At 38.3% G+C, this 23,620-nt stretch overlaps 1 protein-coding gene across 12 annotated transcripts in view; it reads right to left on the reverse strand.

Moving 5' to 3' along the window:
• The window catches only part of PARD3 (par-3 family cell polarity regulator), a 741,470-nt gene that overhangs the window by 20,318 nt on the left and 697,532 nt on the right, over positions 1–23,620 (reverse strand). For all 12 annotated transcript variants that reach the window (XM_043965636.1, XM_043965637.1, XM_043965630.1 and 9 more), the window contains one exon: positions 3,217–3,337. In XM_043965636.1, the coding sequence (XP_043821571.1) occupies positions 3,217–3,337 (121 nt within the window). The remainder of the gene's footprint in view (positions 1–3,216; positions 3,338–23,620) is intronic.

A 23,620-nucleotide genomic window follows, 5' to 3' on the forward strand; every position in this document is an offset into this window, starting at 1 on the left:
AATTCCCTGGTCACTCATCACTGAAAATGATAATACAGGCCAAGTTGTCTGTCTAAAGTTGCTATGGCATTTTGATATACAACAATTTGGTTCGTGACCTTCAGTAGTTGAATTCCCAAGTCTACAAGAGTTCAAGATTTTCTCAAACACTTCCCCCATCTCCCATATTGAGAGTAAGCTTCAGATTATACAGAAATTATGCCAAACACCTCTACCCCATTAAAAAAAAAAGTCTTATAAGAAAACCAAATTGGAGATTAAATTATACATGTGCAACTAGTGCTCTAACCTGGAAGATTGCTCACACCTTTTCAGGGCTCTATTTCTCCAACAAACATATTTTAAAAATAGCCATCTTCAAGGTGATTTTAAAGGAGCATTTACTATTAGTATAACATTTTGTGAATACAAGGCATGACCTTCTACTTGAAGGATCAGAGATACTCAGAATTGAACTGGCCCTCAGAGGTCATTTGTCTGAACCACACCTAAGTAAACTTCCTTTCTATGGCATTTCTGGCAAACGATCATTTGGTCTTTGCTTGAACACCTCCAAAGTGGGAGAAACTTCAACCTTTACAGGAGACCTCTAGTTCTAATTCTAGGGAAGATTTTCCTTATCAAGTTTAAATTTACCTCTTTGCAAATTCTTCCATTTCTCCTAGTTTTGTGGACATGCAGAATGAGGCTCATTCCCTTTCTTCCTCATGGCAGCTCTTCATTGCTTGGAAACATTCCTGTTCCCTACCCCAACTAAATATTTTCTTCTATTCTAAGTTATAGCATGATCTCAAGGCCCTTTACTATCCTGGTGTAGAAGTACATGCCCTTATCAGAGTCCTTGCTAAAATAAGGTTAACACAGGACTAAACAATTCTCTGAACTCCAGTTGTGGTCTGAGCAGGTCATTGTTTCATGGGACTCTCATCTCTCTAGCCCTACATCCTATACCCTAGGAAAGTTGTTTCACCTCATTCAACCTATTTCTCCATCTATAAACTGATGAGTTAGAAAATATCATCTCCAAGATCTCCTATGGTTCTAAATCTATATGCTTAGGATGCTACCTGTTGAATTAATTTCTTCTGGGGTTTGGGGTCAAAGAAATACAGGATCAGCAGTGGTAAAGAAGTATTCACTTTCTGAAGTAATCCTGCTACAACCTCTCAAAATCAATAAAACTTCCCCAGGCAGCAAACCCATACATGCAGTGTCAAGTTAGACATAATGTTTCCTATTAACCACTTCCATAAAGTGGGGTTCCTTTTCTCTGCAGGCACCCCATTTTTCTCACTGTCCTTTCCTGTCCCTCAGGAAATTAAGCTGCTCAAATTTTAAATGGGTGGAAATGTTTACTAAAGGAATCTACACTTAGGAAACACGGTAGGAACAAGTGAGTTGATTATGGCAAATCATGTAAGAGGATTAACATAATTTTGTCATGTCATTACTTGAGAATGAATCAATTTAGTCAACCATGAGAAAAAATATATATTTAAGATTTATTTTAGAAAAAAATTAATCAAACTAAGACTGCTATATGAGAAAACTAAAACCTTCTTTAGGTATCTATTCTGATATTTAATTATTATTGACACCCTAAATCTAGCTGATGATTGATTTTATGAGTATATTTCCATTTCTGTGTTCTAGTCCATATCTCTAACAGCCTGTTGCAAGCATTTATCACCTCATCCCTGTGGACTACTATGACACCTCTCTGAAACCTCCCTATCTCCATTCTCTATTTCTTGAATAGACTCTATATACTGCTGCTAAGCTATTCTTCCAAAAGCTCAAGTCTGCTTAGGTCATTCCCTTAGTCAACAATGGTGCCCCACTGGCTAAAGGATTAAGTTGAAATTTTTGTTGATATTCAAGGCCTTCCACAAACCAACACTAAGTTACCTTTTTAGTTTTGTCTCGTGTTACTCCTCAACACCAATTATCTTACTCAAGTTAAGAAAGTCCCTTTAACTATCCTTGTAACTAACGATGCTTATTTTAGTCTCCAAGATTTTGCAAAAGTTATCCACTCCTCTCTTTATATGCTCTGTCCTTTCTTTCCCAAAAATATCCTTCCCCCCTTCTGCTAGCCAAACATCTAAGCATCCTTTGTTGTTATTCTTTGTCCTTTGTTCTTGAAGAGGACCATGACATCAGGGTGATGTCATGACTTGCACTGAATTGGATTTAAGTGAGGGAGGGCTATGCAAGGTCACCAACCTCACTCTCTCACCACTAGAGCCATCTGGGTCCAGTGGCAAGATATATATCAGGATGACTGGAGATGGCCCTGGATGCTTAAGGCAATTGGGGTTAAGTGACTTCCCCAGGGTCATTTGTCTCAGCTTCAGGGCCAGTGCTGTATCCACTGCACCACCTAGTTGCCCCTAAGCAGCCTTTAGGACATAGCTTGAGTTCCACCTGCTGCATGAGGCTTTCTCTGACAAGTCCAGCACATAGTAATCTCACCTTTGCCAGAGTTACTAAAGCTTTAATGACTTATACCACTTGCCTTGAAGCTTAATTTTGTACTGCCCTTTATTCACTGATTCATATAATTTCTTGAATTTTGATTATAAGTTCTGAGAGGGCAGGGAACTGGAACTTTACTTCTTTGTGTTTATCTTTCCCTAGCCCTTGTTGTTCAAGAATTTGTGCAGAGAAATTTGCTTACTTTGTGGGTGTATGTATGCACGCATGTATATCTGTGTTGACATGTGTGTATATAAATATATGTGAACATACATACATACTATTTTCCATAATATTAGTTTCTTGAGGGGTGGGGCTATTTAATTTTTGTCTTTGAGTCTCTACTGCCCAGCACAGACCTTGGTATATAGTAAGTACTTAATAAATGCTCATCAATCGATCAGTTGATAGAAAATACTTTTCAAATCACTTTATTTTGGTTTCATGGTTTTGAGAAGTGCATCCAATCCCTTATCAGGCAGCATAAACAATGTATAATGGTCCATATGACTTTTGCTACAGCTTGTCACAAAGCAGACGTTACCTCTAAGCGATGGACAGATGGCTAAACAAGATATAAAATTAAATTAGCAAAGATGGAACACAGATGGAGATTGGAAGGTCAGGATGTTAGAGGTCAAAAGAATGTGATTCCATGTTGTACGAGGAGCTAAGGTCATAGATGCATGGCCTTTAGAAGGGGGAAAGTTTTAGGGCCCTAAAGAAGTGCCCACTCACCCATGGTTGTTCAAAACTATAGGTGCGTCTTCGATCTTCGACATCTTCATCCTGCTTTGCTTGCTGAAATTCTTGCCTCAGACGCTGTATCCGATCATGGTTGCTAGGAGTCGATCTGTTGCTAAAATGGGGGGGGGGGGAGAGAAGCAAAGAAGACACTTGAGAACTGTAATCTGTGAATTGCAGTTGCTAAGGGAAAATGGCAGCTTGCTGTGAAATGACACTACTTTAGAAGGAGTGAAGGAATTTTAAAACAATCTGTGAGCATTTAAAATATGTTTTTCATTTTCTTATTATGATTAAAGCTTATTTAAATTATTTAAGGCAAATACCCAATGAAGTGAGAAGCATTCTAGCAGATTTTTTAAAAATAATAATCTTTTAAAAGCCTAGCATTTTCCAAACCAATTGGCATCCCAGAGTAAACATTATCCAAGATGATGCTTACTAAAGGACCTTTACACCAAAGACAATCAACACATCACAAATTCAAGAACCAAATGAGTAGTAAGATCTGTTTCTTCACTAACATGCATATCTGTGCCCCTAAATTCCTACAGGCATCTTTTTAAGTTAAAAAATATAATATGCCCAAAGCAACTGCAGATAAGTAACAAGAATAAAGTCTGAGCTTAAAGCACCTATAGTCTACACCAGTCATTTAGGACTTAAATGTTTCTTTGTATTCTTAAATGATCTCTTTGTAAGAGATCAGATTAAGTTTAGTTTCCTCATCTTTAAAAACAGGCATCCTATCAGTTTCACAGGATTGAATGATAAACATAGGAAAATTATGAAAAATAAGGAAAACACAGAAACTTTGAAAAAATCTATAGAAGCATCCAGCTAGTCTTTTGGTGAAAGGAAACAATAAGCCATGGACATCTTTTATTCTCTGCTGATATCTGCAGGCTGTCAAGACAACTAGAAGAAGGACTTCAGCATTTTTAATGGACTTTAATGTGGAATAATTATTGAAGAAGAGACAGGAGCAGCATAGGTTGGGCAGACATGCATAGTTTGCTATTAATATCATTGAAAAAAATCCCCTATATTAATAACATCAAAGGTTGACCAAGGTATTACAATAGATATTATTGTCTCCCCAGAGTCAGGAAGTCTCATCTTCCTAAGTTCAAATCTGGCCTCAGACACTTACTAGCTGTGTGACCCTGGACAAGTCACTTAACCCCATTTCCCTCAGTTTCCTCATCTGTAAAATGATCTGGAGAAGGTAATGTCAAACTATGTCAGTATCTTTACCAATCAAACCCCAAATGGGGTCACAAAGAGTCAGATATGACTGTAATAAATGGACAAATATCACACATACACACACCCTCAGTGAGGTGGGATGAACTTTGTGAACAGGAACCATGTCTTAGAATTCTTAGAGTACTAACAAGTAAAATCAACAAGCATCTGTTAAGCACCTACTATGTAGTAGGTCAAAATGAGTTCAATTTCATTGAAAAAGGGTCCATCTCCCTCATTGTTCAAAGTTCTCCTCACATAGCAGGGGAACCCTAGCTAATTTAATTATCCAAAAGCAACACAGGATGAGAGGAAACCTTGGCTGCAGCTTCCACAAATACACATGTGTACATTAATGGATCTGGGAGAATCGAGGTGTCAGATCGAAAACCGTTCATGTTTAGGATTCTATCCCCTGCTGAATAGCAACATTAAAAAAATATGAACCCTACTCTTTCATTATTTAATCTATTGGGTCTCCTTCAGATCCTCATTTTAAACAATTTTATTAGAGGCTCTTGGATAGTATATCCATACACTCAACGTTATTCTCTTCCCAAGTCCATAAGAGCCTGTCATGCCTTTGTTCAGTTTCTGACAAATCTTTTCAACTGATCAGCCCAAGAGCATTCATGGTTAATGGCCCTGTAAAATGTTTCTGACAATACAGAGCTTTGGAGAAACGTTTGGCTTGGACTTGCCTACCAGAGTAGCTTCCTTCTACTTTTCTGTAAGGCAGGATGATGCTCTTTCCCTTTGTTATTTAAAATGATACGCAGCATCCCAAACTGTTCTAAAACATAAATTTGTCATAATGGCGACCCCAGGTAATACCTAATCTACAGAACCCTTTGTCCCCTCTTTATGGGAAACGGTAATGAAATATGCACGAGAATGGCTAATTTCCTAAGACAAAGAGATAGGAAAGTGAATGTTCATTAATCTCATTGCTGTCTTTCCAGCTGTGTCTTTTTTTGCATGTTTGTTTCTGGCATACTTCATAGATTTTAATGTGAGCATTGTAGGAAGCCTGACAAACAAATATTTTACATCAAGTCTAACCAGAAGCATTTTTTCCTTCATTTTTTTAGCATGTTATTGTGGGTTTCTTTAACCCTATGATTCTTGACTTCCCAAAATCCAAATCACTTTTAAAAAAATCTGCAACATGTTAGAGAAATCCAGGCTCACAAAGAGATGAACCAAACACTCCTAATTTTGGTACTAAATGAAGTTACTTCCCTGAAGGTCCTTATGATACCCCAAGTGTAGGAGGAACCTTGGTAGTTATTCCTTCCTTAGTTCTCAAATCATTGAGATACCTCTGCCTATCCTAATTCACAGAAAGCCCTGCTATTTAACAAACAGAAAACTAGCTTTCTTTCTTTCTGTGGGGCAATGAGGGTTAAGTGACTTGCCCAATGTCACACAGCTAGTACGTGTCAAGTGTTTGAGGCTGGATTTGAACTCAGGTCCTCCTGAATCCAGGGCTGGCACTTTATCCACTGCACCACCTAGCTGCCCTCTAGCTTTCTTTCAATTGCCCAAACAAACTCCATCGAATTTCCTGAGGCTAGTGAAGCCATTTTCAAGCCAGAACTAGAAACAGAAGCTGACTGGGTTTCAGGAATTAAAGAGGACTTCCAAGACCTGGATGCTTGACAGGCAGATCAACTGCCTATGGGTAAAATTAATATCTAGCAATATGAAGTACTTTTAAATTTGTAACACATTTTACAAATATATTTCATTTTATCCTCATGATAATCCTGGGAGGGAGGAGCTAAGATTATTCCCATTTGGGTGAGGCAACTGAGGCAGACTTAAACTTGCTCAGGAGGCACATAGCTACAAAGCATCTGAGGTAAGATTTGAACTTGGGTCTTCCTGACTCCAGCTCCAGCACTCTGTCCACTGGGGAACCTCACTGCCTAGAAGGGATGAAAGTATTACAACAGTTTCATTCTCTCTCATTATCCTGGTCTACTTCTGACCCTCTGAAGTCACTCAGGTGCTTCCACAGTCAAGAAAGCCAAAAGGATTACTATTATTAATCATTAGCAAATGTGACCACTGTTTCACTAACTCAACTGGGCTACATCTATGTGGACTGCCAAAGCCAGGCTGCTCATTAGTATTTATGAGAAAAAGCCTAATGATACCACCTAAGGCATTAAACCAATAAAATTGGTGGGCAGGCCCAGAAACCCATGCGTGATAGAGAACCAAAGTGCTTTTCTGACACGGAAAGAGTTCTCTATTGGGTGAAACCGTGGCAGAGGCAACAGAGGACTCCTCTGTAAGGTCTTTCAGAAAAAAGGAGAAAGCAAGGTACCCTGAAGTGAGTTAAATGTCTTTTTTAATCTCATTAGCCCCAGTGCATTAGATGACTTGGACTCTAGCCCAGCTAGCCACCAAGTAGCTCCATGATGTTGGGAATGATGGAGTGGAGAGAGCCCTAGTTTAGAGATTAATTGTGTATCCTTGGGCAAGACACAAAAAAAAATTCCTGATATATAATTTAGGTTCTTTTGTAGAGGTACAAGAGGCAACTGATGGGGCAGTAGATAGCACTGGATCAGGAGACAGGAAAATCTGAGTTTAAATCCAGTCTCACTGGTTGTATGACCTTGGACAAATCACTTAATCTAAATTTACCTTAGTTTTCTCAACTGAAAAATGGGGATAATAATAATAATACCTTCCTTCCATGTTGTTGCAAGGACCAAATGAGATAATATTTGTAAAAAGCACTTAATTCTGGGGCAGCTAGGTGGCGCAGTGGATAAAGCACTGGCCCTGAATTCAGGAGGACTTGGGTTCAAATCCAGCCTCAGACACTTAACACTTACTGGCTGTGTGACTCTGGGCAAGTCACTTAACCCCAATTGCCTCCCCCCTCCCCCCCCCAAAAAAAGCACTTAATTCAGTTCCTGGCACACAGTAGGCTTTATATAAATGCTTAAAACATTCCCCGTCCAGCTATAAGTCTATGAGCTTATGATGTCTCTGGGCCACAGTTCCCTTCTATGTAAAATGAAGGGGTTGGATGCCAAAATCTATGAGCTGCCCTCCCCCAAATTTTATATCATACATGTCAATGAAAATCAGAATGCTGAGGTTCGGTACAATTTAGGATTTAGGTTCATGTTGACACTGGTGACAAAGGATGCTACGGACCTGTGCTATGGGAATTGTGAGCAGATAATGAGTCAGAACAGTTGCAAGTAACTGTGGCTAGAAATCACCTTTTCCACCTGTAATTATTGGGGATTACAACCTCTCCTTTCCCATCCAGAGTGCAGCACAGACCTCGTGCCTTGGTCCCTTGCAGGCTGAATTGTTGGAAAGTATTTGACAGAAAATTCCTCTTTAAGACCAGCTGGAAGCCTCAAATCATGCAGAATGCAGCCACCAGCCTATTTACAGGTGTGAGCCTTAGGGAACTTTCTGCACCTGCAGTAGATGTATACACTAATCTGACCATTTCCTTCTGGAGTGCAATGTAATGTGTTGACTTTAAACCTTAAAGGCTGTGCTGTTTGGGGACTTTGGCTACTCCAAATACTGCTTCTCCCTGTAATGAAGCTGGCCCAATACCTTCCTCCAAAAAAATCCTAAGGATCACATTTCTAGGAACTTTAAAGAGGATATTTTCTATATAAGCTAGCATCTTTGAAAGCACCTGCTTATCCTGATGAGCCACGTACAGTGGCCTGCAGGGCCCCAGTGTCTGACCTTGCTTTTGAACCTGGCATACCCTGACAGATAAAAGTTATGATGTGGTGAATGAATTTTTTGTGGATTAAAAAATATTTTAAAATTTGCATTTTTAATTATGTAAATGGAATCTTGAGGCCCCAAAGCATGAGGCATAGCTTTAAGAATCAAAAATCAATCAGGGAAAATATTCAGACATATTTCAGTAAGATGGTCTAATTCAGTCTAATTCTGGGAGACACTATACTAGTTGGGCTAAAGCTTTTCCATCCTATCTTCCCCTAAGTCTTCAGTTGAACAAACAAACAAATCTAATAAGATTGCATTATTTAAAGAGGAGAGAGCTGATCAAGACATTGGTTGAAGGGAGGAGCTTCTAACAGAGAAGGGTAGAAGAAAACTTGATTCTGCTACCCTTACCTAGAATGCCTTCCTTTTTCCTCTTCATTGCTAATTCTCATCCATATGTCAGGGCTCAAGTCAGTTCTCATCTCTGTCATGTTTTCCCCAATTACTTCAACCCATTTTGATCTCCCCATTCTGTGAACTTGGAGAATATTGAGAGTCTGAATCACAATGTAACATTTAATTAGAATCTTTCTTATCTGATTCTTTAGTTTCTATCTCCCTCTCTTCATCTCTTTGTCTCTCTGTCATTGTCTCTGTCTCTCTCAGCTTCTTGAGGGCAGGGATTATGTAATTTTTAAAATGTCCCTTTGCAGCATCTAGCACAGTGCTAGACAGATGTGTAATACAAAACTTCATTAATCTAATTCAACACATTTATCAAGTACCTTCTATGGGCAATCTAGTCTCCTAGGCACTGTACAGGCCATGAGGGAAAAACAGAGAGAGAGAGAGAGAGAGAGAGAGAGAGAGAGAGAGAGAGAGAGAGAGAGAGAGAGAGAGAGAGAGAGAGGGAGAGAGAGAGAGGGAGAGAGAGAGAGGGAGAGAGAGAGAGAGATCTATATAATAGATATCTATTTATAAAATGAAGAAGTTGGAGTAGGAAATCTCTGAGGTTTCTTGCTGGTTCAAATCCTATCAAGTAACTTAAATCCTATACAAATATGCTAAAAGGGAGAGGATGATAAGCCTTATGGAAAGCCCATAGCAGATTATTATGGGAAAGGTGAGGAGGAGGAGCTCACACACAGCTAGGTGAGAGAGGAGGAGGTGGCATTTAGGAAGGAGGACACCTCAATAGAAGGAGATGGAGTGAAAGCCTAGGGTGCCCATTCCAGACAGAGGCTAAGTAATAAGCAAAAACATGGAGACAGGAGGGAGCAGCAGACATAGCAGGGATAGAGCCATTTGGATGGGCTGGAACAAACCTTGTATGAAGGAGAGAAGAAGATGATAAAGAGTTTATTTGGAGGATGGTGAGACTATAACTTGTCAGCGGAGGAAAAGGAGACATTATAGAGGGAGAGATAGAAGGTACAAGTAGAATGATTAGCCCAGGCAGGGATGAGGGCCATCTTCTGGTCTGGAAGAACGGTGGGAAGGATAGGTGAGGGACATTTAGAGATTTAGAGTAGCAGAGGAGGAAGAGTTGAATGAGTTCATATGGAATGGCCTCAATTTTCTCCACAAGGAAGGAACCTTAGGTCACCAGAAAAAATGAGGGGAGAGAAGATGGATATGGGATCCTGTGGAGTTAAGAGGTTTGAAACTGACATTACTAAGAATGGGATATAGTCCAACAAGTGATGAATAAAAAGCATGTCATATGATTGACCCATTTCACATCAGATCCTGAATTCTATAGAAGTTGTCAACTGCACAAGATTAAGAGCAGAGGTGACAAGTGAGAGGGGTTGCCCTGAGAGGATGTTCAAGGATAGCCCAAGGTCAGGAAGGGATTTAAAGGTGGAGAAGAACATATAAGCAAAAGAATCGATAGACTGGAAGAACAGAGAGAAACAAGGAACCAAGAGTCACAGTGAGATCAAAAAATAAAAGTATGAAAAGGGAATAAAGAAGTAGGTGAAATTGAAGGATAGGAGATACTTGATTAGAACTTCAGAGTTCAGGCTCTTTAATATAGAACAAATTCAATGATGGGGAACCCTAGGTTATCCCTACCAAGAATAACAATAATTTATATTAATGTAGTACTAAAAGAGTTACAAAGCATTTTCCTCAAATAAATCATGTAAGGTAGGGGTTTTTTTTTTCCTTTTGCTTTTTGATAACATCTGTGATTTAATCTGCTAGTGAGGCATTTTCCCTCTCAGTGAAAGTCAGAACCTTCTTTTCAAAATGGAGTCTTAGACAGTTGCCCATGGGCACAGAGAGGCTGTGATTTGCTGAGCATCTCATGGTATGTGCAGAAGACTGGACTTGAATTGAGGACTTCTGCATTGAGGCCACCCTTTAACGATTGGAGTGACGCCACCTGTTGGAGAGTTACTGTAGGAAAGCTCCACCATGAGGAGAAGGCATCTGAGGGCAAGCCATGTGGTCAAGTTCCTTGGCGTCAGGAAGTGACATTTGCTCGTGGGTACTGTCTATCAAAGTTACCAGCCAATCAACTTGAGGAGTCTCCCATTTCTGGGAGGAGAACATGAAATAGGAAGCAGACACTGGCTGAGGGCTTACTTCCTCTTTGGGTTCAAGACATTGGCTTGGTGGCAGGACTCCAGGTGGGAGGTTAGGAAGGCTAGGATTTCCATGCTATAAGAAATCTGTTCTCAATCTTTCTCTTTACTATCTTATATATTTTAATAAACCCTTGAAAGCCTAAACTCTTGGTGAATTTATCAGTGATTTTAGCCAGTTTTCCCCCAAAACTGGGGTGGACAGATTAGAACTCACATTTAGATTTTTAAACAACACAGTTTGCCTGACCACAGAGACGAAAGCTGAACCGTGATCTTCTGATCTTCCAGTTGGGTAAGAAATTTCCCCTCCCCTGTCCCTTTAAATTTGAAAGTACTGCTAAGTATTGGCTGTTCTCCCTTTAAATTTTCAAATAGATTTTTTAAACTTCATAAGTACCCCTTTTCTAACTTTAACTTCACTAATCATAGAAATGGAAAAGATTACATCAGTACTTGGTCAGTTTGAATTTAATGAATATTTTTTATTCCTGTCTTTGGTTTTGTCCAGCTTTGTTATGTGGTATGGAAAGTTTGGCATGTCATGGAGAATATTAGAATTAAGATTATTCCCCAGGATTCCCCATTGTGAAAGCTACTCATGGATTGGAATAAAGGAAAACTTAGAGAAAATACAACCATGACCAGAGGAGAGCTTATCAAATTGTGTTTTATGTGGCATTGAGGCATTACAGGAAGAATGGCCCAAACATGGGTCATTTAATCCCCAAACATTGAGGCATTTGCAAGGAATCCTATGCCAATGTCCACCTGAATATTCATTTTATTGGAAAATCTGGGCCAAAGCAAGCAGGGATTATCATACTGAAAATATAGAACAAGAAGAATCCAGGCTCCAGCTTAAATCTGAGTCTGTCTCCCAAACATAAATAATAAATGATCTCACTCAATCCAAGCCCAAGCTTAAAACAAGGCCTCTCAAACCAAAACAATAAATGATCTGACTCAATCTATTATGACTCACTCTCAAGATAGGTAGTGCAAGTATTATTATTTCCATTTTATAGAGGAAGTGACGCGTTCAAGGGACTTACCAATGATCAATCAAGCTTGATGTTAGAGCTAGAGTAAGTGATGGATTAGAACACAAACTTGAGTGTCTTCAAGTCCAGTGCTCTTATCTTCCAACCTTGGTACCTCCCATGAAGGGTGAGTAAATTGGAATGTAAAGGGGTAAATGCTTTGAAAATTACAAAATACTATACATAGTGTGAAGTGGCATTCTTATCTTTGGCCATCTGCCTACATGAGAAACTAACATTGGAATTTGGGCCATTAACTGGAAAATTGCTGCCATGACTAGAATTTCAATGCTAAGACGGGCAATTCAATAGCATTGAACTCTGATGATGACCCATGCCCACATTTTCTTTCAGGCTGGGAATCCTGGGGTCCACATAAAAAAAGTTACATCTCACTTCTGACTTAAATTTGATTTTGTTTTCCTAAAGTCTAGTATTAGACTTATGTCCCTCAAGCTATATGAATGTGAATTTGCAAAATCTTAGGTCTCCATTAAAAATTAGGTCTCAACCATCAAAAATTCTACTTCCAGACACCTTGACATTGCTCAGTTCTATGAAATTTACTTTCTAAGAGGGCAAAAATCACATTTCAAATATTGGTAAATTTAACATCCACATATGGTACCACATTACTGAGGGTGCAAAAGCATTTATAAAACATCATTCTTTTCCCATCAAAACATCCAAAAAGCCCATTTCCAAAGCAATTTTTGGATCTTGAAAAGAGTGAGATTCACATGCTTAAGTGAATTTTGCTGCTGATGCATCTCTAGCTCCTCTAGGTATCTCCAGTGCACACCAAGGGGACAAAGGACTCCAATCCAGCTCACTGGAAAATCCTTCAGGTTGATGGAATGTTCCCCTGTCCACCTGCTAGTACTTCAGAGCCCTTCCCAACCTAAGCTTTTTACATTCCACACTTTTTGTTGAATTCTGGGTCGCTTCCTCTGGCAGCTTTCATAGCTTTTTTAAGGAGATGGTGCTATTCTTGCCCTCTGCACTCAGAAATCCTGGTTTCCTGGACTCCCAATTTTTTCAAGACCTGTTTAAGTTCTTTGGGAAACAAATGCAATCTTCACAGTAGGATGCTAGTGTTTTAGTTCAACCATTACGGGGAAATGTATTTCTTTATTGACTTCCAAGGGAGTTATGCATACAGAAGGGCTAAGGACTCCTATCCATTATGTAAAACACCCACCCTCTAGTTCCTAGTGTTCTTTCTTTTTAAAGCTTTCCAGTAGAAGCAAATTAGAGCACTTTCCCCCTTCCTTCCCCAATTACTAATTGTTCTTGGATAAACATCAAAGGAAAGGCTTTTAGTCCCTTTCCTTTGTACAAATCTGAAAATCAGCTACTCCATGAATGTCACTTAAAACAGACACCAGGATCAGCATGGGCTAGAAATGCCCCTGAAAGCAAGGCGCGTATAGGGCAGACCTGTCACGCAGCTTTAGTAACAAGCAGTCAGCAATGACCATCAGCATCTCAGATCATTAAGCAATGTCTCACTGTGATGTCATGCACTGATGTTCAGAGCTGCCATCCTTTCAAAACAGACAGATTGTCAGTGTGATAAAGTAGCTACAAACAAGCTCTTGAACAGGGATGACTTGAAGGGATGGAGGGAAAATATCATCAGCCCAGAGAGGAATGGGCAGGGACCCTCACTGGAATGACAAGAAGCAATGACAGATGCCCTTCTTTCCAACTGGACAGAGATTTCATCAAATATTCCTGATCTCGGGATCGCTAAACAGTTCTAACCTACAGATGTCAAAACAGAGTTCTTTAATTGCTGTAAATTAGTGAGCAAACACAGACTTCTCATTAAATTCATTAAATCTCTTGTAGTGGAAGGTCCTTCAAATCAGTAGTATTCTTCTGAAACTCATAGGTATAGGGAGGTATACTAGCAAATGTCTAATTCTTGAAGATGTCTTCATTCTGACAAGAGGTGTTTTAAGCAGCCAAGTATCTTTCTGGCCAAGTTTGCAGCTAGGTCTCTACTGAGCCACTTCCCTTAGAAGGTACAAAAAATATACATCTTTTCAGGCACTGAAAACTTGGATTTGACATTGCACTTTCTTCCATGGTGCTCACTCCAAGCAGATGAGCTGGACTACTATCACCTGGACAGGTGAAGAAATATAAATTGTGAAACTCAAAAGAAAAAGGAGAGAATAGCAGAAGACACTGTAGAAAAGTGAACTCCAGACCATGAAATGAGGCAAAAGCATGAGTCCAAGTGGGCTAAGAAGGATGAATCTTTCCCACTCTTTTGTTGCTCTTTTCCTCAAGTTGCAAGATTTACGAGGAATGATCTGGGAAGGGGTAGGAGGGTTAAACCAAGAATTGTATCAATTACTAAACTACAAATAAAAATAACTTCTCTGCCCAAGCTTCATTAAGTTTTATCAGCCAGTATCTTGGGGTTTTACACTCAAACCACAGGTCATAAATTCACAGTAAATCCCCCCATATGTTCACCAAACACCTGAATTCAATTTCTCTTCTTGTTGTGGAGTTGGAATGTGCTGCTCAAATTAATTATGCATGCAAAGTTAGTTCCTAACAAGGGCAGCTTCTTCCTTACTGAAGGGTAGGGGTAGCATTTGAAATTCTTACCACAGATCTTTTTCAATCTTAGCCTACTTCTGTGGGTATAAAAATATAAAACTCCTCACCAATTTGCCCACTGAAAAAAAAATGAAGATGAGAAATATCTTGCTTTAATTCCCCCCCACCCCACCCCAATTAAATGCAAAGATCAACAATCTGACAAATAGCTTTCCGTATGGGGGGAGAAGGGAGTTCCGGTAAAGAGGTGTTGTTAAATATGATATTGTGATGATAAAAACAACTTAAGTAAGGAGCTATACCTATGTATATGTGTGAAATTAGCAATTTAGTAAATTTTATGTAATTTCCAGTTTATTTTCACAGTTTCTCTCATCATCTGTAACATGAAAAGAATTATTAGAAACTTATGCAAATCCCAAAGGCGCTCACTTTCTCCAGCTGATAAAATTCATTTCCAGATTCTGACACCCATGATTTGTTGTCCATTTCACACCAATTTCAGTGCAATAAATCATAACAAATTAAAAACATACAGCTATATTTTCTGGGTTAAAAAGGTGGTTACTGAGGCTGTTAATACAAGCGCCTTCCTCGAGTATGATCGCCCTAGCTCTCCAAAGGCTTTGGAAGATGGGGAGGTCACCTGGTGACATTAGATACCTCAAACTCTCAAGACCAGATTTCACTCTCAGTCCCTTTGTGGTCATTCCGTAACAGGGCCATCATTTTATAACCAGCAAAATCTCCGGAATGCACCCACAGCCCCTTTTATTGCCACCATCACTCTTCCTTATTAGCCTGTCACTGATCTCATGCAAGAGCAAGAGACATTAAGCTTTACTTTTCAGGGGAATTCCTCCAGCTACAAAGGAAAAACAAATATTTTAGGACCCAGCAATAAACATGTGAAAACAGACCGTCTGCGACTGGTGTTGAAGGAAGTTCTTCCCGGCTGTCATTAGATTTCACAAAAATAATATCAGCCAGTTTCTAAGTAAAAGTGATGGCTATGTCTACAACAAATACAAAAATTCTTGATGATTTAGTCTGTTTGAAACTGAAGACAAAAGTAACCATTATCTGGCATATGGGGGGGGGGGGGAAGGGGAGAAAGTTATCATGGCAAAATTCTGTGATTTGTGGGGGAAATACAGTGTTAAGACTAAAACAACAAAATCTTTAACTTGTGTATGTATCTGTGTATGTGTGTATGTAATTGTGGGTGCATGAACGCATGGCATGAATATGTTTAAAAACAATTAAATCCCAGAGTCTGGGAAACAGGACACATTACTTTTGCTCCTGTTACAGCATAGACACATGACCTAACAAGGTGTCATGCAAGCATCACTGCCCCCAAGAAGTCTTCGAGGCCACTAAATAGGCAATGTTGCTGATCCAAGTGTCTAAAAATAGAAGATATTCGTAAGGACAAAATGAGGTGTAATTGTACATTTAGCTTCAAATGGCTACCTTTAGTTTTCAAGAAGGGATTTTACTGCTTTCAAGCAAGACACCCTCTGTGGCATTTTTCTTTGCAAATTGTTCACTGAGGGGATGGTTTTGGGATTTCTGCCAAAAGTACATTTGCTTTTCACAGGTAACATGAGTTTCTGAATGTGTCTAATAAATGGTGAGAAAATATAAGGCATTCAAGAGGGTTATGGAGTTGAAGAAAGTTTTTATGGCTTATATTATTCATTCCCTAAAAACCACTGGGGACCTAAAGGTTAACCAGTTATGGTGCATAGCTAAAAAAAAAAAATCCATGCTTTAAGCTAAAATATATACTTATATGGCTGGGTAGAAAGTAAATGAAATTCAATATCACAGAAAATTTCAAAGAAATGAAACATGCAGAAGAGAGTAAATCACTACCAAAGTATGGAAACATTCAAATAAAAAGCAATGGAGATGAAATTGTAAGACCTAATGGGTTTAAAGAGTTGATGCCAAAATAAAAAAGAATTAACATGTTCTTTTTCATATTAGGGAGGGTTTTTTATCACCCTAGCATAGAAAGTAATTATGGTACAATTATTTTAATTCTTTAATCATGGGACTATTACACAGATTTCAAGGCTAACATTTTCTTTGTTTTTGAATTCTCTGTCTTTAATGACAGCTTAATTGCCAAATACTATATGAAAACTCAACCATGTTGAGAGTTTTTTTTCAAAAAATGAACTGTTCCCATGCAATGGTGTGTGCAATGATCATGTCTTTCTATCACCTCTTGATTGAAACTTCCATTACATACTTGATTCAACTCAAAATAGAAACCTATACAATTGGGAAAATATGTTGTCTGCCTGTTTAATGAATGCCTTCTTTTGGATCCAACTCCGAAAATATACTTTAGTACTAGAATATTATTGTTAGAAATGAATTCCCTGATTAGATTTTTTTTCTCAAATGTTAAAAGCACAGATGTAGCCACCTAAAGAGGCTGCTTGTGTCAGAGTTTCCTAATGGTTTCTTAACATCATAATTGATTATTACAGTATCTTCCTTTTGCTCAAAATTTGCCCATGTTTATCAGGACAGGGAGGTAAAAACAAAATGAGATTGAACATCAACCAATGTTGTTAGTAATTACTAGCTACTGTTTTAGAATTGCTGGAAGATTTCAGTTCTCCGTTTTATTCCTACTCCATCTCCTACCCTTACCTCCATTGCTCAGGGTCCTAGTGGGTAAAAATAGGGTTGAAGGGAATTATTGGATTATATGATCTTTAAGGTCCTTTTAGTTCTGAATCCATAATCTTAGGAAAATAAATCAATATTTATTCAAGAGTTAAGTTATAATGTTAACTTTTTAAGTGCATATTTACTTTATACTTTCCAAAGCTTCTGACCTGAATAAGCCTCCTGCCATAATTTTAGTCAAGCTTAAAAACTTGTTTTTTATTTTAAACAGAATACTTTTTTAAAAAATTGACCCCAAGCAGGGGCCATTTTCTTCACCATGTAGCTAAACTAACCTATCTTTTTTCTGATATTCATTATACAGTTTCATTTATTCTCTTTTTTTTTTTTTAAGTAAGGCAATTGGGGTTAAGTGACTTCCCCAGGGTCACACAGCTAGTAAGTGTTAAGTGTCTGAGGCCAGATTTGAACTCAGGTACTCCTGACTCCGGGGCCGGTGATCTATCCACTGCGCCACCTACCTGCCCCTTCATTTATTCTAATGCTAAGGTATATTGGTGGTGGCTGGATTTCATTTTGAGGTTCACTCTACCAGTTATGGTATTGTCAAACCTTTATTCTTTTTTTTCCTGCCAAATAGTTAACATGTCCTATTGCTATCTCAAGCTTATACCATCAGTCTTCTTTCTTCCTACCTCATATTTCTCTAGTCCTAAATTTTATGACAAGAGCTTCTTCAAGAAAAGCTGTCCTAGATTATTATTGTATTATTGTTATTATCAGGATGCAAACTGATGTCATACAGTAGCTCTACGTAACAGGTGCATGTATTTGTGGAACTAACTGTATTATCAAACATATGTAATTAGAAGTGAAAAAGGAATGCAATAAACCTCTGATTGATCAAGATCTTTGCCAAATGGATTATTGATAGAATGTAACTTCCTTGACAGCAGGAATTGTTTCATGTTTTGTTTTTTTAGCCCCAGTGCCTTATACATCAAAGATGTTAATAAATTCTTGTTGATTCATTGCTTGACAGCATTGAAGTATTTGACTCATATCTTTTTTGCTTTCAAATCTGATAGTTTTTTCTAAGGTAAATAGTCCACTTCCCTGTCTTAATAAATACAGTATACTGAATACCCTTTAAGCTTTCTTCAATGTTTTAATGTCTTAGGGTATAAATCTTATGATCTTACTTTGAGCATTAGTTATCATTATAGAATATTATTTAGATTGTTCTAAAAGTTCTAGTGTAGTTTAAGCTTTAATATATGTTATTTATTCTGTGTAAGAGATTTCTCTTAATAAGAAGTAATTTTAGGATATCCCCTAGAACTTTTTTTTTAATCTTAACCCTTATTCTTTTGATGTCATTTGTGATTATCTCCTAAAAGTATAGTGAGAAAACGAATGCATAAATAAATCCAGTTAATTAACCGTGGGCTCTGTTTGGTTGTTTCCTACTTAAAGTATTATTGTATTGTTTTTGGTAAATATGGTTTAAAATTACATTGTAGACAATAAAACTAGAAGGGAAACAGTTAAATAGGAAAAACAATCACTGTAGATCATTTCTCTGATAAAGATTTTATTTCCAAGATATATGAGGAACTGATTCAGATTTATAAGAACAAAAGTCATTCCCTAATTAATAAATGGTCAAAGATTATGAACAGGAAGTTTTTAAAAGGAGAAATCTGAGCTATCAACAACTATATGAAAAGTTCTCCAAATCATTATTACAGAAATGAAAATGACAGCAACATTGAAAACCTGAAACCCATCTGATTGTCAAAAATGACCAAAACCAGAAAATGACAAATGTTGGAGGGGCTGTGTGGGAAAAATATAATTATGCACTATTGAAAGAGCTATGCATTGATGTAGTCTTTTTGGAAAGAAATGTGGAACTAAGCTTAAAGTCACATAACTGTGTATACTCTTTGGCCGCTACTAGATATACCTCAAAGAAGGAGGAAAAGAACACATATGTACAAAATATTTATAGCAGTAATTTTTGTAGGGGAAAGAACTAAAAAGTAAATGGGTGCCCACTAATTAGAGAATGGATGAAAGTATGTATACACACACACACACACACACACACACACACACAATCATTGAATATTATTGTGCTGTAAGAAGAAATGAAGGGACATTTTCAGAGAAACCTGGAAAGACATACATGAATTGATATAGAGGGAAGTGAGCAGAAGCAGGAGAACAATTTGCACAATAACAACATTGTAAATACAACTTTGAAAGACTTAAGAACTCTGATGAATACAGTGAGCAAACCACCTTTCCAGAAGACTGATAAAACATGTTACCCACCTCCTGACAGAGTGATGACAGACGAAAGTTACGGAATGGGACATATACTTTTACATACAGTCATTGTGTGGGAATTTGTTTGGTTTAACCATGTTTATTATTTGCTAAGGTTTAGTTTTTCCTTTTTAAAAAATAACAAAAAGTCCTATTGTAGTGAACTGACATAGGGCAAATGGACTAACTAGTCTATTCCTAAATGAGTGTCATATCTAGGAAACATTCTCTTTTTCTCCAGTTCCAATTTTTAATCGAACATTTTCAGGGATCTTTAACTTTTTTTTTTTAAGTGAATCTTGAAATCCCAAACATGAATTGTTTAAAAAATGGAAAGGAATCACTTGACCTTTTTCTTTAAAGTCTATGTGAGGAAAGCCTTCTTCCTTACACCCCCAAGATGTTTTTCAAAGGCCTTAACTTGGCACTTGACTAACTTAGAAATGACTTTCCTTTGAAAATCTCAATTTGGCACATTTAGAGCCTTTAATAAGTATTTGTGCTTCTGCCATGTACAAAGAACTTTGGTGTTGCAATAAATTTCAAAGGGCTGGAAAACAACTTTCTGCACCCAGCTAGACTGGATGGCCAGCCAAGGTATTACTGAGAAGTGAGGAGTGAGGGTAAAGAAATAGGAACTCAGGTGCACATTTCAAACAGAGCATTAATGCCTGAAGGCTCTCCATGGTAGTAGCTGTGCCAGCATCTACGTGATGACAGATGAGAAAGGGAAGGAGCAAAGCATCTGTTAAAGCCCAGCATGGTTCTTTACAAACAGATTGTAACACTACATTTACTGTATCTTCTACCTCGAACTGACACCCAAGTACCCAGGGTGGAGGGATGTAATGCCAAAACCAAATGGAACTAATTATGCATTAGGTGGCAAGAGAGGCCCAGAACATCTGAATGTTTTAATACATATTCCTACAATATTTTAACCTAGTCATTAAGCACAAAAAGGCTCTATCTTTTTTTTCCCATAATACAACTGGAATTTCTTTTTGCAAAAAAGAAATGTGTTAAAAATCACATATGAAAACATTAAACTTGTAGGCGTCCCCTGGGTCAACTCTTGGACATGCTGACCCTGTTCTGTGCCGACAGTATAATGTCGCAGGCCTGAACCACTATCATTCTGTCTTGCCTTATCTCATATTGTAATGTCTCCTAAGACTGGCACAGATATTGTTTCATTTTGATATCATAATAGTGTCTCTGTGGATTCTGCCTGACATTTTGTTTTGACATTATGTGACAATAGACCTCCATTGACATTTCATTTTGTCACTGTAACATTACTTCTATAGGTTTGCGCTGCAATAATGTGCTGCATTATTTTGTTTTGACATCAAAATGTCATCTCTGTGGACTTGGCACTGACACCATCTTGAGAACTTTCTGAGGAGGCACAAGGTCCATAAAAATGTTTTTAGTAATTTGGCACCAGTTTGGCAACTACAGAATAACCTGGGCATGGTCATGAGGTTTATAGATGTATGTGTCTGATACAGACATTTGAAAATATTTTTCTCTAAGTCACAGTGCTATGGAATAAGCTAATGTGCTTAAGCCTTGATCTGCCAAGAAAGTGTCAGCTGATTAGTGCCTTTCCACTTCAAAAACTTGAGATAAGGAATCCTCAGCCCCCTGCTACCAATTGGAGCCTTTGGCCATTTCTTCAACTGACCTTGTCTGGATTTCAGGAAGGTGAGCCTGGATTAAAACTCACTTCAAATCATTTTTAAAACAGCATCTATAAAATGCATACACTCACACAAATACCAATGAAAACATGAAATGTCAGTAGGGTTTTGTTTTTTGTTTTTTGGCTATATATCACAGAACAAAAAGCAAGTTTCTAGAGAGGGCTTACAGAGAAGCTCCAAGAATCTATAAAAATGTTGAGTTCTCTGACAGAACCAAAGAAAGATTTTCTCTTTCCTGGTTCACTTCCCTATTATCTTCATGAATTTTTACATCATCCTGTCCTTCAAACTCTTCTGGTAAGATTTGTCATCTATGAGTCCAATTAGCTTGGGAAGCATAGTTCTCTGAGATTTTTTTTTTCTTTTGAAGAGAATGCTCTCACCTTCTTGTGTCCCCATCTTTCAAGTCCCTACCCTAGTCCTTCCTCTTCCATGACCATTTCTTTTCTTTCTTTCTTTTTTTTTTTGGTGAGGCAATTGGGGTTAAGTGACTTGCCCAGGGTCACACAGCTAGTAAGTGTTAAGTGTCTGAGGCCATGACCATTTCTAAAATATATCAGGCCACACTGAACTTCTCTGAGGGGCTTGTCCTTGACACTCATTTAATCTTGGACTGTTACTTAAATGCTAGGTGTTTATATTAGCATTATATCCTCAATTAAATTATGGGAAAGGGATAGGGACTAACTAGAACTGTGATTTCATTAGAATAGGGAATTCCCAGGTGAGGAAACTTTGTGCCAACAGGGCAGGTTGGCATCTTGTTTGAAACTTATAGTATTACATACCTACCTAGAGAACTGAGAGGTGATATGATTTGCCCACTCACACAGCCAGTATGCGTTGGAGTTTGGACTTGAACCCAGGTTTTCCTGGCTTTGAGGACAACTCCATATATATTCTGACTACATCATACTGCCTCTCTTACAATTAGATTATAAGTTTGTCAAAGGTCCAGCCAATGCCTCATATTTCTTTTACAACCCTTTCAACTCCCAGCACAATGCTGAGTACATACCAGGCCCTCAATACAGGCTGGATAAATTACAAAGGAAATCTAGATTCAATACATGAAGACAACACAACTTATTAAGAACTCATCACTACCAAATCATTGGTTGTGAGATCCGTACCTAGTGACAACTGAGAGACAAAGGAGAAAGTTTAGTTTGGAAAATAAGGTTGCTCAGGAAACAGACAGGGAGTTTCAAGATCTTTTGAGTGATGTGGATCTGATTCAAATACAGGCCAACATGTCAGCCCAACAAATTAGATTCATCTTCTTTCTGTTAAGCTCATGTGACTGAAAGCTCATTTCAGCGAATGCCTTGGAGGCCTGTCTTGTGAATCAGCCTGCTATCTCCAGGCTTGGCAGAGTGGAGTGGGGAAGATGGTACAAAATGACTTCTTATATCACATATCCACTCTAGTAACAAAGATGAACCTTCTCTCAGGGCCATCAAGCTGGTTCCTTCTTGAGCACTAAGATTAACTTGTTAGGGGAAGCTCTAAAGTGAATTACATGTTTATTTAAATTAACTGAATGTGACAGCCAAGAGAAGTTGTTTCCTGATGATTCCTAGCTCCATCATGCCCTTCCTTCAGAGGATTGATTACTTAATGTCACATTACAAAGCCATGTCCAGGTTTATACTTGAAGGCCTCAGTATAGGAATGAAGACCCATCTAACTGACAGCAGAGGAGAGAAGGAGCAAAATTCTGTTATATCCCCATGCACCTATCACAGGCATAAAATGCAGCCAGACTAGCTGTCAGCAGAAGAATAATATAATTTCATTATTTATATGGCACTTTATATACTTGGTACACGTCAAGGTTGTCTAAACAAACAAGAAGGATATAAGTAAGGTACTTTATAACCATAAAGCAAGCTATAGTCATTGTGTTGTATTTTCTTCAATTATAGTAGAGAACAATTAAGCTCCACAAACTTTACTTTCAGTCCATCTTCTCCCTGATAACTTTTTTTTGGGGGGGGGGGTAGTGAGGCAATTGGGGTTAAGTGACTTGCCCAGGGTCACAGAGATAGTAAGTGTTAAGTGTTTGAGGCTGGATTTGAACTCAGATCCTCCTGAATCCAGGGTCAGTGCTCTATCCACTGTGCCACCTAGCTTCCCCCCTGATAACTTTTAAGAATGCTTTTTGCCAGTTCTTAAAAGTAAATCCAACCCCTGAAACAAGGTTTTTATTAAACAAGATGAGTTTAAAGGTTAAACACTAGGGAGCAGCTAGGTCGCACAGTGGATAAAGCACCAGCCCTGGATTCAGGAGGACCTGAGTTCAAATTCGACCTCAGACACTTGACACTTACTAGCTGTGCTACTCTGGTTAAGTCACTTAACCCTCACTGTCCTGCAGCAGGAAAAAAAAAAGGTTAAACACTAAAGGAGAAAACTGACTGCTTCTGCTAATATTGTGGCCCCTGCCTCCTGAGAAGCCACAGCTACTGAAGACCCACCATCTCCCAAGGCAGTCCATTTCTCTTTG

This window comes from Dromiciops gliroides, chromosome 5 (genome assembly GCF_019393635.1).
Source record: "Dromiciops gliroides isolate mDroGli1 chromosome 5, mDroGli1.pri, whole genome shotgun sequence".
In the NCBI taxonomy this organism is placed as follows: domain Eukaryota; kingdom Metazoa; phylum Chordata; class Mammalia; order Microbiotheria; family Microbiotheriidae; genus Dromiciops; species Dromiciops gliroides.